The sequence below is a fragment of the Polistes canadensis genome, unplaced genomic scaffold (genome assembly GCF_001313835.1).
Source record: "Polistes canadensis isolate GaletaPanama2010 unplaced genomic scaffold, ASM131383v1 scaffold_75, whole genome shotgun sequence".
NCBI lineage: Eukaryota > Metazoa > Arthropoda > Insecta > Hymenoptera > Vespidae > Polistes > Polistes canadensis.
Window position 1 is genome coordinate 436,081 of NW_014569622.1, and position 20,053 is coordinate 456,133.

A 20,053-nucleotide genomic window follows, 5' to 3' on the forward strand; every position below is an offset into this window, starting at 1 on the left:
TATCTTTATAGAAAGTAGGATGTAAAACATGCAAGAACATAGAGCATAGTAATAATAATAATAATAATAATAATAATAATAATAATAATAATAATAATAATAACAACAATTAATATTAATTAATAGTTAATAATAATGATATTCTTAGCACATTCTCGAAAATAAGAATAATAGCAAATGCGAGTACGAGAACGCAGATAAAAAATAGCTAAACATAACTGCTACGAGAGAGTAAGTTAGTTTTTATTGCCAAATACTATTTATTCTAACAAATATTGAAAGTATTATTACTTTTCTTTTTTTGAGATTTACTTACAAAAATAAAGAAGAATATAAAAAAGAAGAAAAAGAAAAACATACCAACTGAGATAGTAATAATTATTACAACTCTAATATCGGCGAGAGAAAAAATACAGCACAAATTGATATAGATCCATCTCAAAACGCTTAAAAAGACTTGGAGATAATTCAATCTCATAATTAATAATACGTGGAAGCATATTTGGAAGATATCGTAGTAATATAATAAAATTGTTCGTCGTGTTCCTTTTTTTTCTTTCTTTTTTTTCTCTATAAATAAATTTCAGAGTTTTTAGATTCGTTGCCATAATTAATGTATTTTTTTCTTGCTTTTAATTAAATTCTCTGGAATTTTGAATATATTTTAACGATGAGAATGATTAATGTGTGTGTGTATGTGTGTGTCCCAATGCTATAGGATTATATAAATTGCTATGATATAAAAAAAAAAAGGGATCAATTATTAATGTTTGACGTGGCACAAAGAAAGAATTAAGATCAATTATAATAAAATAAATTTTTTTTTCAAAGGAATGACGATAATAATCAATCTAAGTGATAATAATAATAATAATAATAATAATAATAATATTAATATTAATAATAATATACTTAGGATATTGAATCCTCTTATCTATCTTTCTCTCTCTTTCTCTCTATTTCACTTTCTCTCTCTCTCTCTCTCTCTCTCTCTATTTCACTTTCTTTCACTTTCTCTCTCTCTCTCTCTCTCTCTCTCTCTTTCTCCCTCTCTCTTTTTTTCTTTCTCTCTCTTTTTCTTTTTCTATCTCTTTCTCTCTCTTATGTGCAATAATAATATTATTCCGTATAATAAGATATACAGAACGGATGAAATTCAAAAAAATGAGATAATAAAAATGCATTCCGGGCGTGCTGATAAATATACGCACATATTTTACATATTCTCAAATTGATCGACACGACGTTTGGTATTTCCCTTACGAATTTCACGAAGCGTTTTATATTTGTCACGTCCTTGACGAACATTTTCCCTGTGGATTTTATCCATAACAGTTTCCTTAGTTTCGTCTCGTGATTGTGCTAGATCTTGCTTCAATGCCTATAAAACAATAAATCAAATTGATAAATACATATCCTAAAATTATTTTGTACAATGATTTTTTGAAATCAAACTTCTTTTGGGAGAGAACCAAAAAATGTATAAATCAAGCAAAAAGTGAAAGGTTTTGAAAAGAACGCGGTATTTGAGTGGTAAGGGAGAAATGGAGAAATATCGATTGAGCATGCGAAATAAATGTTTCAATGAATTTGTGTGTGTATAAGTATTAACGTTAAGAAGACAAATGAACGGTCCAAGATAGTTTGTCCGTTATCAACCGAGCTTTGATGACAACGAACAAACTATCCTGGACCGTTCATGTATCTTCTTAATGGTAATTAAATCATTTATAGATTTTGAATAATAAAATCTAATAAAATTCAATAAAGTTAGCAACATAAAAAACTGAAGCTTCACTTCATATATCTATTTAAACGTAATGAATATAATGATAATATTAAAGATTAAAAAAATAGACAATAACAATTGATTAATTATATTATATATGAATAATACCTTCAATTGATCGTTAAGACGTTCATTTCTTTCAGCCAAAGTACGTCTCTCTTCGACAGGATCAATTATTGATTCGTCCGTAGCAAGATCTTTAGTAACATCACCATGGGGAACCTCATCTTCACCTTCTTCTTCTCCTTCCTCATTTTCTTCTACGTGATGATGATGAGGAGTCGTATTAGCTTGGAAAGCACGATCTGCTTCCTCTTGCCTGAGTCTACTCGAAGATGAAATAATAAAACATTGTTAGTTTATATAAACGGTAAATCATGTGAACATTATAATAAATAAGAATAATTAATTAAATAAATCAATAAAAACAATGAGTACTTGGCAGCTTCAAACTCTTCCTGCAATCTCCTAGCTTCAGCATCTTTTGCTTCTACTTCAGATTGTATGCGTTGTACTTCCTCTTGCTTAGCTCTGATTTCTTGTTCCAACTTGGCACGTTCTGCTGCTTCCATTTCATGAGAAAGTTCTAATTTCTCCATCATTGCCGTCAATTCCTATTGAATAAAAATATACATTTTAGTAAAAAATATATACTCATAAATACGTAATCATTATCATTATTATAATAATCGTAACAAATATTTAGAATGAAATAAACCTTTTGACGGTCTTCCAATTCCTCCTTAGCAGCTTGTAACTGTTTCAATTGTTCTTCCAAACGTCTTATCATTTCTTGAGCTTCATTCAATTCAGCCTGTCGCCTATCCATTTCTTCGGCCATATTTCTTAGCCTTTCTTCGTACTCCTGTTGTTTCTTTTCTGCGCGTTCTCTCGCCGCTATTTCCAATTGCAATTTCTCCCTTTGCTGTTGTTTGGCGATTTTTTCCTCTCTGGCTTGAGCCTTGAAAAAATATTACCACGTACGTTGAAAACTTACAGTAGAATGATTCTTAACTTATAAAATTTATCTAGAGATAATGCCCTCATTCGATATTCTATTATCACGGCACTCAAAAGTAGCAAATTAATCAAATAATCATAGGTAGATTTTTATCAAAATGAAAAGTAATATTTCAAAACTTCTATTAAATATGTGTATACATTTATTTATGCGTGTATATCTCTAAATACCTTCATTTGTTGAACATCAATGGTATCAGGTTTACGTCTACGCATATATAATTCATGATTGCCCATACAAAGTGCCAAAATTCTCTTATTAATTTTCACTCTTGTAGCAAAGAAGACAAAGTCTGGTGCCTTCTTATCTATCGGTTTAATAATAAATTTCTTTTCGTTAAAAGAAATATTTCTTATCTCCGACCAAGGGAAACCAATTTTAGGAGTAAGCTTATCGTCCTTTTCGTAAATATTCAAGCCTAAAGCATCGACACCCAACCACAATTCTGTTCCTTTTTTATTACGAATCTCGAAATAATTAACTCCATACATTTCTAAGTCCTAGATAACACACAGAAAAAGAAAAGATTTAATTAATAAATGAAAATTAAAAAGATAAGAATCTTCAAATATAAATGAAAATAATTGAATTAATCTATAGATATGATGATATAAATTTTTGTCATTTATCACCTGAGCAATCTTCAAGTATTCCATCATAGCATCCTCTCTCAACATACCACGGTGTTCTTGCCACCAATTGGTTATCGAACTCTCCCATTCTTCTTTACTCATTTTATGTTGATCGACAACGCGTTGGGGTAATAAACGATCGTTAGCTAAAAATCCAGGAGTATGTATTCCTTTTTGGAAATCACCGTGTCTTGCTTGAACCGCGTAAGATGCTAGCAAAACGGATGTTTCAGGTGGGCAGTAAATTTCATCTGATAGAATAGAGTTTTTCACCTGGAATAAGAGAAATTTATTTTATATAAAAGAAAAACACTTGTATATTTCTAAACGTATTATTTAAAGATTCTCAAACCATAACAAAGAAACAACCAGATATAGGATAGATAATAATTAATATTTCATTCGACCATCGAAATGTTCCTCCATATGCAATTATTCATCTAATGTAACAGTCTAATTAACAATGTAATAGCCGAACGATCTTTATTGATAAATCATAGAGATTAGACTTTTCATTAGAAAAGTGAATTATCAAAGTCGTGCATTACATGCATAAAATAAAAGAGAAGGTGGGAGAGAGATTATTACAACTTGCAAGAGAGTACCAGTTTTCATATTCTCCTTTACTCTCTAATTTCTATGATAAATTGCAAGATCTTTTTTAATCTCATATCTTATATAACAATACAAAGATTATTGTTTTTTTTTTATTTCTCTTAGGTTAAAAAAGGAAAATCTCACAACAAAAATCTTTAATTAGATATAATAACGCGTTACTTTTCCTCACCCACCTGAAGGTAAAATAGACGAAGTGTAATATCCTGTATGATTTCCTCTGCAACATCTTCGGGATAAAATTTTGCGCGAAACTTGAACTGCAATGGCGTCTCCTTTTTGACCTCCTGGTTCATCACCTGTAATAATTAATTGATAACAATAAATGAAAATAAAGTTTCATCAAAATAATATCATATTCAAATACACACACACATATATATATATATATATATATGCGCATTTACGGGGTGGACCAAACGTTTCTAAGAAGACTTGATATCATTGAATTAATTTTTCCAAATCGATTACTTATTTTTTATTAAGACTTTGTAAACTATTAATTATTTGGTTCACCCTATAGATATGTGGGAGCGAACACCTCCATTCAATAAAAATAAGCATTCGTGGAAGAATTGTGACCGGTGGTACTGGATTACTCGACGATTAGAGTCCAGTCAATCTAACAGCCCAATTTTCTTTCACGAATCCTACATCTATACTCGATAATATAAATCAACTACGTGTGTTATTATTTTTATTTGCGATAACATTTGATCAAACACAAAGGTAGAAGAAAAAGAAAATCAAATCAAATGATAAACTCACTCATCTATCATTTTAAATATACAACAAAACGTGCAAACTTGTGCATTTATTATACGCATATAATTTTCATGATTACAATTATAAATTAAACAATAAAACATGACGATTGATCTTTGGATTGTTGTTTGTTGCAGTGACATGCAAGAAAAGAATTATCATACATACATAAATAAATATATAATTTTTTAATCGATAAGGAATAGAGAGGTGGGTGGGGTTGGGGCCTTAGGGAGACATAAATGCATATCCATCGATAGAATATTTGGATTGAGTAATTATATTTGAATGATTGATAAGAAAAAAAATACTATTATTATAGTTCCTATATATTTCTTAATAATAATCTATGTGTTATACCTCTAAATCTTATCAAGAATATCTACAAGAAAACTTGACGATAGAATTTTTATTTTAAAAGGTAAAGGATGTATTATTGAAAGAGGGTAGTGGGTGGGAGGAAGGTTTGGTAAGAGAAAAAATGACAAAAATACTTGAAACTACATTAATTTGCTATTAAAAATAAAATGTAGTTACGAGTGTTTGAAACGATTGTCGGAAAAGATGAAAGAAAAGGAAAAAGTAAAAACAAATTAAATGTATTTATATAACGTAATAATAAATATCTTGATTAATTGTGAACACATTTTTTTTTAATCAATTTGCGATACGATCAATATTTTTGTGGGGTACCATTTTTATTTGGAAATATTTTGGATGATAATGATGATGATGATAATGATGATGATAAAACGATGTATAATAGACGATTGTGTTCTTGACATTATTGGATTAAAAAAGGAAGAAATAAAATTAAAAAAAAAAAAAAAAAGGACACGAGTATATTTTTAATGGTTTGCCTTGGTAAAACATAGACTCTTAAAGTATTGTCTCATCCATGAGAGGAAGAGAGAGAAAAAGAAACGATATTAACATGATCGCCTTGATCGTACGACTGGCAACACAGATCTCAGTTCAATGCCGATGACACCATTTTTTCTTTCTCTCTTCTCTTCTCTCTATTCTTTTTTGTTTCTTCTTTTTTATATAATTATAATTGTGCAGTAGAGGTAATTGCGTTTACGTAAGAAAAATCTTAATAAAAAAGAAAAAAAAAATATGAAGAATTTTCCGAATAAATAAATGTATTTATATAAAAGCAAAAAGCAAGTAAAAGCTTGTAAAAAAATTTGGATAAAATATTTCTCTTGAAAAAATGATCTATAATTTTTATCTTTTATTTCTTTTTTATTGGGTTTCAGTATTTTGTCGATTATAAAAAAAATTCAACATCACTTCATTAGTCCTACTACCCAATTTATTTATAAATAAATAAATAAACAAATTATTGTATTGTACTATTAAATTATTTCAATATGATATTTTAACCATTTTTTAGCGTGCGAGATACGTGTGGAGAGATGTTTTTTAAAATTTTAAATTGCGCGTGGGTAAATAAATTAACGTCAAGATCATTAGAGATAAATTATAAACTAATTTATGATTATTTAACGAATAATACATTAATTTTTTTCTAATTCGTCGTCGATCCTGACGTAAATACGTATGTACGTACGTACGTATATGCATACTTGAATTACGTAAAAAAACACAATGTAATATAATTAAAATAAAAAAAAGAAAGAAAAAAAGAAACAAAAAAAGAAGAAGAAAAATCAATTTAAGATATTTAATCCCGCGTGTTTATAATCTCTACACGTGTCATTTGATAAACGCGTGCGCCAAAATGTCGAACCTTCTTACGTTACCTCGACACGTTTTTATTCCAATTTTAAATCTTTTATTATTATTGTTATTATTTTAACAATTATCCTTCTTAACATTGAAAATAATTAAGATTGGAGGTATTTATATGTATGAAATATTTCTCATTCTTTTTTTTTTTTTTTTTTTTTATTTCAACATTGAAAATATCCACACAGCAATAAAACATGACAAGTTACGGATTGATAGCTAAGGAAATCAAGTTTATATGGCACGCCAAAAAGAAATAAAAAAAGAAAAGAAATATAAAAAGAACTATGTAAGACAAGTAAACAATGATTAAACTCACACACTTATTCACTGTTATAAAAGATTGGTAGTTTTGCTTGATTAGTGATTAATTCTACCGAGAATTGTGTCATTATTGCTAAAGATATATACGAATAGAATAAACAACGCGGTGTTTTAAAATAGAAATATAATGGACAAGACAAAAAGTATAATAACTATTAAAACAAAAACAACAAAATATTAGAGAGAAAAATTCAAATATACATTGAATTCTGTTCAAGGATTTCGAATCTTGGCGCTTCTTCTGGATCTCGTTCGAGGGATTCGCATAGTCATAATTAATTAATGGATGAATTAATTAATTAATTATTGATTTATTTAAAAAAAATAAATATATATATAACTATATAAACGAAAGGACAAAATAATTCTAATAACTTATTCTTACGTGAAAGATCTTTCGAAGACCGCAAGGTACCACCTGAAATTATTTATCAATATGTATTGGTCATCCGTCTGTTATTTGTTTTTTTTTTCAGTATACCAAAAATAAAGTTAATCGCGAGATTTTAATGTTGGATAATATTAGATTCGATTAATTTAATCGACGTATCGAATTGAAAATTCGCGCAAAATCATTGACTTAAAATTTCGTCTTATTCGTAGACTCATAAATCATTGATTAATTATTACTTAGACCGTAGATTAATTTACTAATTGGTAAAAATTATATAAAAAATATATTGAGTGTGAGACTCGCAAAAAAGCATTGATTCAAAACTTCATCTAATTCGTAGACTAACTTTTCCATTGACTAACCTTTATCGAAGATACGTCTAATTTAAAATTAAATTGATTCATTATCTCTTTTTGTGTATATATATATTTAACGATTTAAATTAATAAATAAATTATATATTATCACCCGAATGAAATATTACCCAACATATTGGCATTGAAGGAGGAAACGAAAAAGAAGAAAAAAATGAATAAGCGAAAAGTTTTGACGTATAACATCTCGAATAGGATATCAAATGGATATAAATAATATTTTAACGTTGACTACATATCTGTGTGTTTCTCTCTTTAGTATGATTTTCGTGAATAATAAATGAAGAGACTGCGTGGGAAGATTATGTCATTGGGGAAACTCCTTACCATTGTATTCCTAATAATCTCTACTGTCATAGCTTTAAGAGACGTTTTAATTCTACAGGTAAAAACAGAATCTAGGATTTCTATTTACATGTATATAATATTTAAAAACATTTTCTTATATGTATTAAATTAATTTCAAAATTTAATCGAACAAGTATCAAAATTATTATTGCACGAGGTAACTTTTGTTTTTCACGACCAATTAGAAATATTTTTTTTTATTCTATATTCAAAAAAAAAAATATATATATATATAAATAAAAAAGAAAAGTAATACTTAGACTTGAAACAAATGGCAGGATCTATATATCTAATTAAACATATTATTGTGTATAATAAATAAATAATGAAATAAATGTAGTTAAATCGTTTTTGTAATTAACACAAATTAAGGAATGTGTGTAAGAAATGCAGTTGTTTCATTCGTGAAATATCACTACCACCAAATGATGATTGAATCATTTGCCGATAAAATACCATGCATAGTAGTCATCTTAGATTATCAATTGATTACGTACATGTAATATATTTATATATATATAGGCTATCATTAAATAAACTATATTTCTTAATAAAGTGTTATTATTATTAACAGGAGACGAACTTAAAATGATAATTAAAGTTACGGTAACTTACCCTAGACAAGAACGGAAGTCCATACTTCCAGTTGTTAGTATTGTGGTCGGCATGCGTTCAAAGAATGAAAATATGATAAATAAATATGGCAAATGTTACATAATCCAATTAATAATTTCTATTACTTTCCTATGTGTCCATACATATACATATATATATATTTTTTTTATCTCTTTTTATATATGTATATACGAATGATATTCCATTGGTATCAACTATATGATCGTATTAATTCATTCCTGCATATATCGATATATTCATCAAAATGTAATATACAGAGTGAACAAAACTGGAACACTCTGTATATATTAATATTAATTAATACACTTATTTAATATATTTTAATATGTAATAAAATTCATCGTAATTTAAATGATATTTAAATGTTATACACGTTTACGAAATAAACGATGGTTTAAACAAAAAAAAAAAAAAAGAAAAAACAAGTCGGATGCATTTATTATCTGTATTATTAAAATGAAAATCTAACGTGTTAAAACACGTCATTTAAAACGAAGGACGTTTTAATCTCGCTCAATATGTTAGAGAAACAAAAAATAATATTTTAACATCCTCTCTCTTTCTTTCTCTCTCTCTCTCTCTCTCTCTCTCTCTCTAAAACGTATAATAGAGAAAATCTATTCTCTGATCCGATTTAAGTTAATAAAAAAGATAGCCGACAACCTTGCGATCGTTAGAAGTGCATTTTCTCTCTAATGTAAGAATTCTCAATCCTTTAAACTATTCCGTTTCTATTCAATCGATTATTTCTATGATACTTAAACTTAGAAAATCATGACTTGACCTTTTTTTTTTCTTCAATTTTTTCTACAAAAAAATTCTAATTAAAAATATAAAATTAATCAGAAATTGTTTAGGACTTGTATATAACAGTTTTACTATCTGAACAACAGCAAATCTTAAAAAGTATGAAAAATAAAAAACAAAAAAGTACAATTAAAAAAATAATCTACAAAACTAAAAAACCACAGTAGAAATGATCTACGAACAATAAATAATTTCCAATCTGTTACCAGTAAAATAAAAAAAAATAAAAAGAGAAAGAAAGATAACCAGAGTGTATATCATTTATAGTAAGAAAAAAAAATACATAAAATAATAATCCAACTAAATCCGTAGCCACGTCATTGTACAAACGGGAACACTGAAATCGATAGGAAATCTAACTTAACGATATTAGAAAAAATATTATTAACGAACGTTTCATCACGAGATAATAGAATAATCTCGTGTAACGACGAGAGGATTTTTCATTCCAGATGTTATAATTATTTTCAAAATGGTTTTTAACGTCCTTCTAAAACACTAAGAATTCGTATTATTTCCTATTGCAAGAGTAATTTAGAACGACGAATGCGAATGGCTTTAGTGATTCACGCAAAATTATATATATTATGTAAACTGTGACCTTTCTCGTTGCTTAAAAGGTTAACATGTGACCAAAAGAAAAATCAAGATGTTTTATATCGAATGTAATTAAAGATAAAATAAAATAAACATATATTTTTGGAAATATTATCAAAATGCAATATTTTTGGTTTTTCTCATTCTGTTAGATTTACAAATTATCATTACATTTTCCTTTTCAACTATATATTATCCAAATATTGTTTCTCAATAAATAAATACACACACAAAAAAATAAAATAAAATACAATTATTTTCTGGAAGTAACAAACATCCAAATAGTTCATTATCAATTATAGAAATATAATTGTTTGTCGATCATGTGTAATACTTTCGTAGAAAGCAATCTTTAGTAGGAATCATAGCATGAATCAAAAGTATAAATAAAAAATTAAGAACAATGGAGAAGCCGTAGTTTAAAATTATTATTCCCCCTTATGCTTATCCCGGACTTTTATCACAGCCATTTTACTGCGATAAGCAAAAGCTTAGTAAAGTTCGTTTATAGTCTTCGTTGCTTTAAACTAAACTCGAATAAACAACACATTCAATTTCAAAGTACGTATAGTAATATTTTTACCAAAGAAAAAAATACCAATGAAACTAATTATAAATTAAAATAAATATATTTCTTTTCCTCAAATTAAATGGCATATTTGAAAATACAAATTTGAATAAAAAATGTACAAATATAAAGAGCCATTTTTTTTTTCATTTTAATATTCCTTCTTCTTCTTCATGTTCTTTGAAGAAAAATTAAGATAAATTAAACGACGCGTTCAGTAATCCTTTGAAATGTTGGAGGAAAAAAGGTAAAAACTCTCTTTCAGTGTTTAAACCATTCGAGGAAGCAAGCATTGCTCGAAGTAAGAAGAAGAAGAAGAGAAATAAGAAACACACAACCTGTCTGTTTCTCTTCTTTTTAAGAAACCAATATACCGAGGGAAGAAGAAGAGAGAGAGAGAGAGAGAGAGAAAAACCAGTCCTTGCCTATTTGCATAACACTCATTGCCGTTCGTTTTCAGTTAAGTATGAAGTACCTTGGAAAGGCCACAAGTATTATTTGCACGAGTAGTTAGAAGAATTGTTTGGTTGGGCCTTATCCACGTGTATTACATCAAACTATACATAGAAAATATCTAATTAATTAACATTAACAGAATGAACGCTAAAATTTGTAGTTCTGTTAATTCTTCAACATTTATAAAATTATTATCGCGCTTATATTTTCAATAATAAATGCTGTTTCTCAATAAGTAAAAAATTAACATTAAAATTAAATCCTTAAAGTGGACGTTGAGTAAACAAAATTAGGGCTAAAAATCCATCAGTTAAGATTGCTCGTTGAATTAACGGAAGCTCAGCTCGAACTTGATTACTTGTTGGATGGATTCCCATTAAAGAAAGTCGACGATTTCTCTCTTTCTTTTAATTTCCTTATATATGTAGAAAGATATATAGATTCTTTACACTTCCTGTATGAACAGGATTCATCATACTCTCTTTCTCTTTCTTTCTCTCTCTCTCTCTCTCTCTCTATCCCTATCTCTCAAGAGAGAAAGAGAAAGAGAAAGGAATAAATAAATAAACAGAGAGTCTTCTTTTTAAGATACACGGCTTACCAGATCGTCTTCGAAATCGTCGTCATCGGTGTCAGAGTCCGAGTAGCCTCTTAATTTTCGTACCTTCTTTTTAACTTCCTTCTTGACGACTCTCGTTATTGCACTTTCCGGCTGTATACAATCGATCGAGCATCAAAGTATTTTATTTTTATTTTTAAATAAAATCCAATTTATACAAGAGCTTCGTAACAACTTTTTTGCTACATTTACGACAATTCTGTTGAGATGGGAAGGGGGTTAGAGAGAGAGAGAGAGAGAGAGAGAGAGGGGGAGAAATTACTTTAATAAGCAGTTAACGAAAATAAGAGAAGAAAATTCGAAACAAATTCATGAACAATTGTTCTTATCATTCATGATCCTACAGAAAAGAGAAAAAGTGAGATAGAAAGATAGAGATAAGAATCACTAATAGCCTATCTTGCTCTAATGCAACAATACATTTTGTTATCTACAATATTATGGAATAAAATAATTAGCGTATCTAATCGATGCGTACTTTAAAAAAGAAAGAAAAAGAGAGAGAGAGAGTTTGCTTTAGATCTCGATTGAAAATGTTTGTTAATAATTAAGGGTACTTCTAATCGCGATCGGATATGCAAATATACTTTCTTTTGTTATCAATCTACAATTAGCAATCTACGTGTAAAATATGTGTGTATGAGTACGATTAGAATTTTTTTCATTTCTCGTTTAACTAATTTTATACATTGAAATTTATACTTTAAATTATGATCTAATGAAGTCTAATAAAAATTCTACGGATATCTACATATAATTTAAACTAAATGATGTTTTTTTTTTCTTTTTTTTTTTTAGAAGGGAAGAGAAAACGAGAATAAGATGAATTTCTCTGGACCATGATAAAACTTGTTCACAGGAAAGATTCTCTTTCTCTTTCAACAAATTCATATTTCACAGATAAGATAAAAGAGTCTGGAAGAGTTCCTCTCATCTAAGGCTAATTATCTATTCCAACAACTTAAATCCATATAGTGAGTTAAACTTTATTGTTAGAGAGAAATATAATTTTAATTAAATAATAATAAAAATTGATCTCACGCGAGATATAATAAAAACACTATGATTATTTTTATGAGTAAAATACTTGGCTGGCTTTCTTTTGATACTTTCCAGACGATTAAGCACACCCTTGTGAAAACAATTTTCCTTATCATTTATATTTAATTATACTTCTCTTACAATAAAATATTAGTTTGTAATTAAATTAATATCAATTTGAAAAATATGTTTATGTGTATACAAATTTAGGAACATTGTGTGTTACAAGAAAATATCAATGTTTTTTTTAAATTGATAGTGATGCTATGAATATTCTCCTTTTACTCATTATACAAGTATATGTGTATTTTGTTGTTTGAAAGATAGCAACTATGCAAGAATAGAAACGGAAGAGACAAAACCACTTGTACTACACGAAAATCTTCCGCTTCCTGTCCCGAGTTAGAATCGACGCTTAGAAAAGTAGGTTGGCCGTTGTGTGCCGGAAGTCTCTAGGGCAGGTCGCCTTTTGTCGTGGGGAAAAAAAAAAAAGAAAAAAAAAAGAGAAAAAACATACTCATGTACACAAACATATATATGAAAATAAAAGAAGTGTGTGGGAGGGGGGGGGGGATATGTGAAACCGGATAAAAAGGTATGCGTGTAAAAATACGTGTACATGTACTTACACGTTAGAGAAAAGGAAAGACAATACGTAATGAAGACGAGAGCAAGAGCGAAAGAGGGAGAAAGAGATAGAAAAATCGAGACTTCAACAGGTCGGTGAAAGCCTTGAGTATTTTTATGTATGAAGAAGAGAGTCTATACTGCATATGTGTGTGTATGTGTGTATATATGTATATACCTTCTCCTTATAACTGTTCATCGATCGAATACCAAATACTTTGGTCTCATATTTTTGCAACTGTACTCAAAACTTATCGTCAATGATATGCATTCTATTCTCTATCGTTTCGAATATGATCTTTGCAAACGTTGAAAATAAGAAAAAGACGATATATAATATCTAATTGAAAAATATTTGTAATAGACAATTTATAATTTAATATGTGAAATATATATATATAAAACATATGATTGATTATTACAATACATTTGCAATTTACGAATTTATAGTAGAAAATTTGAAAATTTTATCGTAAAAAAACTTAATGAATTTCCTTCTTTCTTTTACATTTTATGATTATAATACAACGAAGAAAGAAAATTGCATGGTGAACGAAGACGTACTGGTCGTCATAAAAGGCGAGGAACGCGTTTCAAGATCCTTATAAAAAAAAAAAATGTTAAAAATTCTTCGAGATTGCTAACGATGATACTCGGATGCGAAATAAAATTATTTTCTGTTTTCTTCATTTGCGAACCTTCTTTTTATCTTATCATAAATATATTTTTGTTTCTTGAAATCTTCTCACGGTCAGAAGAAGATGAAGAAAAAGAAGAAAGAAAAAGAATTAATTCGTTAAGATAATATAGTAATATTATGAGGTAATATTCTTTTCTTAATTCTACGCAAAGTCATTTAACAAAAACAGGTCAACGATAGTGTCTCTGCACGCATATGTATCAGTGAAGAAAACCATATAATGGCAGATGTTTTATAAGAAACGAGGAAAAAAAAATCGAGTACACGCACGCTGATGACGTCATTCTTCGTCATCGATGCTTCTCTCTTTCTCTCTCGTTGCTATCACAGAAACGACAAGAATCCAATTAAGGTTTTCTAGAGAGTGATTGTGTGAGAGAGAGAGAGAGAGAGAGAGAAAAAAAGAGAGAAAGATGTAAAATGCTACACATCTGTATGTGCTTCTAATTACTTGAAAAACGTTCTTTGATCCAAGTTGGCTAAAGATTTTCATTAAAAAAAATAATAAAACACGAAGATTAATAGTTTTAGAATCAATTATACTTGCTAGACATCTTTTTCTGTTACTTCACATTAATAGCAGTTTTAAAATTTCTATTACGTCAGGTAAATCTTATTAATCGCTGTGAAAAAAATAGCACTTATAATATATAATTCAATGATATGCGAATGATATCAATTATGATGATTATTATTCAGATGAATAAGCTAAATACTCTTAACTAGTACTATACTTAATAGCTAATAAATAAGTACAATGAAATAATAATCGTTCTACATTATCTAACTCTCTAAATACGAATACATAAAAACTCTTTTGGTAATCGCTTTCTATCTTGTCGAAAGAGAACTTTAAACAACATTATTGTTCTTAATCGAAAATAAAAGATAAGTTATAGAAGAAAGTACAGTTGTCCTACCTTTTTGTACAATTTGATCCATGTTAGATCACCCTTATTGTCGGTGTATTGAAGCCCAAAGAACCAAACTTCACGTAGACCAATTGTCTTAACTACTTGATCAAAAAGTTGTTTGCCGGTGGTCGTCTGCTGGATGGCAAACTCCAGCTCGGCGTCCATCGTCGTCACCCTGACGTTCATCTTTAGGTAGAACATGAAATAAAGCAAATTAAATCAAGATTTAAAATGTGTGCAAAAATATAATGGGTGACGCCTTCCATCAGTCGAAAGACGCCAAACGTTTAAAATCCTATTTCAAATTTTGGAAGAAGATAAAAGTTCTAGAACGACGTTATGCGTTTAATAAAAAAAAAATGACATGCACACAACGACGACGAACAAAATAATTATTATAATAAAATCACATAATACGACACGAATTCAACAAACTTACCAGTTTTGTACCGGCAACCATGGCGTTGGATCTGGCAGTACGAATTAATTAGACTATGCACAAGATATATAAAAAGAAAAAGAAAAAATATCGCGAAACGTACTTCTAAATATTAATTATTCCTTTTTTTACATTGACAGGAAAATAAAGATGATCGAGTATTATTCGTTTTAATGTGTACGTGGCGAAGGCGTCGTCTAAATAATTTCACGTTTCACGTTCCGTTCTCGTCACTTGCCGTTGGAACAATGGGCCAAGTACAACCGGCAGCGTCTTTCCTTTTCCTCCCCTCAACCCGCTCTTTTCGATGCAACACGTCGTTCTTTCTCACTCACTCACTCACTCATTCCTCCTTCGACGACCTAACCTAATATAAGATAAGAGCGCCACCTTGCTAACTCATTCGATAGAGAAAGAGAAGAAAGAAAGAAAGAAGGAAAGAAAGAAAGAGAGAGAGAGAGAGATGACAGCGTGGTCACGTGAGAAGCCGGTTCGCGTCGCTTGACCAATCAGCGTTGAGCCCGGTAATACACAGTGTGTCAAATGAAATAATCATTTTTTTTCTTCTCATGTAAGCTTCTTTTATGATGCTACGAGAATGATTATGATTTGATGTGCATTTAAGGGATGCTTATAAACGATTTACGTAATCGTTCTTACGAGACTAAATTTTAAATGATATTTCGTTCGATGCATACATGTATATACACGTATATATACAGGTATATAACCTTTAATTAGAAGCATTTATCAATATTCGTTCTACTTATAAGCAATCATTGTAATATTTTCGTTAAAATAATCTAACTTGTATATGTTACGTTTATATATATAAATGTGTTAAGAAGGTGTTCAACAAAAATTCTATTTTTTTTCATCCTCCGCTTAAATTCCAATACGTTCGATCTTGTAACGTTACCAGCCTGCATAATTTACGTAAAAGGTGTGATAATAAACGCTTCTTCTCCTCCTTTTTCACATTTCCTGTCAAATCCACGCACGGTCTGTGTCGTATGCAATTAACATTTCGCTGTGCCAACAAAAATTCAAAGTCACGAGAAAAATAAGCATGCATAAGAGATTATAAATATATATATACATACTTAAATGTTTTTATCAAATACTTGACATATACAACTTAAAAGTATCTATCACACAGGAATTCCTTTGCGGCATTTCAAACATCGATATAATCGATATATACAATCGGAATATAATCGAAATGGAACACGTACCGACTTCGGCATGGTGGCTGCTGTATTTTTTCTTCTCACGTGGACGGTTAAGTTAATTAACCTGAAACAAACATATCCAAATAATATTAATAAAAATAAAATATGATACAAATATTACATTCAATTATATTCAATGTCCATTTGGAGTATTAAAACAAAGAAACAGAAGAATAGTAAAAAAATGTGTAGGTACGGTCCTGCGAATGATGCTGGACACGCACACACGCGTATATAAATATGTGTGTTTACTAGGGAGTCTCCATATTGGAAGGAAAGGACAAGTTATAATGCAAATCCGCGTGACCGAGATCCACCGCGTGATGTGAGTGAGGTGTGCCTGTGCATACTCTCTTCGTCTAGCATTCCCCTTTTTATTATCTAGGACTGTCCACGTTCGTTGAACCTACGATATCTCTCTCTCTACTTGAGCTTTTGTCGTTGACGTTTAAATCCGTAACTCCAATCTATATGTATATGTGTATTCGACGACAGCGAAGCCAAACGTACTCGGAAAGCGTCTGTCTATTAATAAAAACTTATATCCGTTGATGTCTCATAGGGAAACTGCTTTACTCGCTTTGAAAAAAATAACAAGAAATAGAAATGAGGAAAATAAATAAAAAATTAAAACAAGAAATAATCCGATTATCCTTATTCTTATTCGAATTTTTATACCATAGAAAAAAAGGAATAAAAGATGGGGTACGTTCTCACGGGATTAATCGTGATACGTGATTGGTCGATTTGAAAAAAACTATTCCTCCTGCGTGACGTCACTGCGAAAATCGAACAACGTGACTACTACCTGTCCGCGTGTTCGCCCGCGCACATTTGAATGTGTTAAAAAATGTATGTGTGTACATTTGTGTGTGACATTTCCGTTCTAACTTCATCGTCGAATGCGTTCGAATAAAAATTCGACGACCAAACACGACATCGTAGGATCCTTCTGATCATTCTTTTCAAGGTCGCTCATTGACGTAATATGCTCATTTCTATCTCTTTTTAACGATGAACAACACATGTATATACATAACACACATTTGTATATGTATATATATATAGATAAATATATTGGAATTGTACACCTTTTGAAATTCTTCTCTCGTTCTCCAACTGTTACAGTCTCGAACATAAATCTTTTAACGACGCCTCCTATCCTACTTTCTTCTTTTTGTATATTTAATAGTCTCTCAATAAAGTAGACGAATGATAATCAATTTCTTTCAATTTAAAAAAGATGTTCACACAATTATAATCAAACCACAAATAGAAACTTAAAGGAATGTTTTCAACAGTTTAAAATTATTTTATATAATATTGATATCGAAGTATTCGATTGGTCGATGCTTAAATTTGAATATTTTAAGTAAAGTTCAATTTAAAATTAAGCCAACGTTTAAAAATAAATCAAAATGTTTCTTTTTAATGAGAATTATTAAATGACGATGATGCGTAACATTTCGAATTTCGTAAGACCTCACTTTCTAATAACTAGAAACCAAAATTCGAGAATGAAATTTCAAAGAGAAATTGGGTGTACTGTATGATAATAGATCCTTGAAAGCTCGTATCTAAATGAGTAAACAAATTTTGTAGCTAATAAAAAATGATAGCAATAGTCGAGTGTTGTAAAAATAGAAACTGAATGAGGGAGAGAATAAAAGAGTAAAAGAAATAAAAATATTTCAGCGATCAGCACACGATATAGAAAATGAAAACTATTACCAATTAAACATAATTTCATGAAAATACATCTATTCATCATTGATGAAATATACTATGAGAATAAACTCACGTTAATAATTATGCACAACCCACGCGTTATAAACCTCCTACTTCGATATTCGTATTTAACATACGATAATGTAAAAGAGGAAATAGATAATATTTGAATTCACATACATGATATCCATATATGTAAAACGTAAAAAATCTAACCTCTAAAATTGTACGCTTACAATTTATTACAACGAAGGAACAATCTAGTTGACCCTATAAACATCTTGTCGAATTTAACACATTTGACCGAAGTTTGTTTACGACTTAAGAATATGTATGAATGTACGTAGGTATAATAGTAAAGTATTTGTATTTTATCCAACTAATTTATTTATCTATCTATTAAAATGAAAATTTTTTGAAATGACGTGTCCTTAGTTTGGAGAGAAATACTTTATTGTTTTTTAAAAACACGTTTGTGTATGTGAGTGTATCATAGACAAATATATTTATAAAAAAGAACAAAAATTATATAAGGAAAAAGAGAAAAAGAGAAGAAAAAAAATAACAAATAATTTGTTATCTATCTGTTCAAGTAAAACGAATTATATACATATTTATATACATCTATAAATTTTAGGGTTTAAAAACCGCTCGTGTTTTAAGGTTAGAGAATGATTTGTTAATCGTACGACGTTATGTTCTACTAAATCGCTTGAATGATATATGATGTTATGTATATATATATATAAATGTATTATCGATTAAATACGATCAATTATTTCGATAATTTTCAACGTGTATGAATTAACTATCTCTCTTTCTTTCTTTCTCTCTTTCTCTATCTCTCTTGTTCTCTTTCTTTCTTTCCTTGTTCCCATCCGTTAGTTCAGTGCATTTAGTCTCGTACGATGCAACAAACGACGACTTACTTGTTTTCTCTATGTAAGAGGGTGTTCCTTTGACACGTGTACCACACATTCACGGTAGACCGGTCGCACTTTTACACTTGCACTAATGTACGCGACCAAGGAACGATGGGAAATTGTACGATCCACACCCAAAAATCCTGTCACGTTGAGAAAATACTGACACCTCACTAATAATATGGCTGCCGCCCGCCCGCCGATCACCGCGCGCGCCACGGGGTGGGGCAATCCATGAACTATAAAATTATTATATAGATTGTCGACATTGTTGTATTTTTTTTTTATCGACTGTCGATTTATTTCAACTTATTATAATCGTTTCTTTTTCATTATTATTATTTATTATCATCTTTTTAAATTGTATTATTGTAAGTATTGTTATTTTATATAAAAAAAAATAGAACCGTATTTTTTAAAAATAAACAATGTAATACGTGAATCATCTACCCTATCGTCGTGTATTCATATCTTTTTTTTTTTAATGTTTTCAAATATATTAAGATATATATTTGTTATTTAAATATGATTCATATCGATATTAATATTTAATATAAAATTATTGGAAAATACAATTCGTTTATGTAATAATCATTTAAATATTCTAATGAACATTAGGCGCCATGTTGAAACTCATATTATTAGTTTTTTTTAATACCATAATAATTTATTTGATTGATCTATTATAGAAGTAAATTTTTTGATTAATTATATTTACATAAGAGTCGAGAAAATGTGTTTATTTTGTT

General features: G+C 29.2%; 1 protein-coding gene across 6 annotated transcripts; it reads right to left on the reverse strand.

The window, feature by feature from the left end:
- Positions 1–1,033: 1,033 nt before the first annotated feature.
- On the reverse strand, positions 1,034–15,763 carry LOC106786534 (moesin/ezrin/radixin homolog 1). Of its 6 annotated transcripts, none has more exons than XM_014748024.1 (11): positions 15,422–15,763; positions 14,989–15,168; positions 8,633–8,656; positions 7,287–7,319; positions 4,234–4,356; positions 3,443–3,715; positions 2,981–3,310; positions 2,508–2,750; positions 2,228–2,403; positions 1,898–2,117; positions 1,034–1,381 (listed from the first exon to the last, which is right to left on the reverse strand). In XM_014748024.1, the coding sequence occupies exons 1-11, from the start codon at positions 15,440–15,442 to the stop codon at positions 1,217–1,219; spliced, it is 1,788 nt and encodes a 595-aa protein (XP_014603510.1). In that variant the 5' UTR covers positions 15,443–15,763; the 3' UTR covers positions 1,034–1,216. The 6 variants fall into 6 exon arrangements, with proteins under 6 accessions (XP_014603510.1, XP_014603509.1, XP_014603511.1 ...); XM_014748023.1 differs by lacking the exon at positions 7,287–7,319 and adding an exon at positions 11,683–11,793; XM_014748025.1 differs by lacking the exon at positions 7,287–7,319.
- Between the last annotated feature and the right edge of the window lie 4,290 nt (positions 15,764–20,053).

What these genes read in the sequence shown, in the direction of transcription:
- LOC106786534 (XM_014748023.1), bottom strand. Translation starts at nt 15,442, where the DNA reads ATGGTTGCCGGTACAAAACTG. An exon ending in TGGTTGCCGGTACAAAACTG is followed by an intron (nt 15,169 to 15,421) that starts GTAAGTTTGTTG and finishes TTCTACCTAAAG; the next exon opens with ATGAACGTCAGGGTGACGAC. An exon ending in AATTGGAAGACCGTCAAAAG is followed by an intron (nt 2,404 to 2,507) that starts GTTTATTTCATT and finishes TTTATTCAATAG; the next exon opens with GAATTGACGGCAATGATGGA.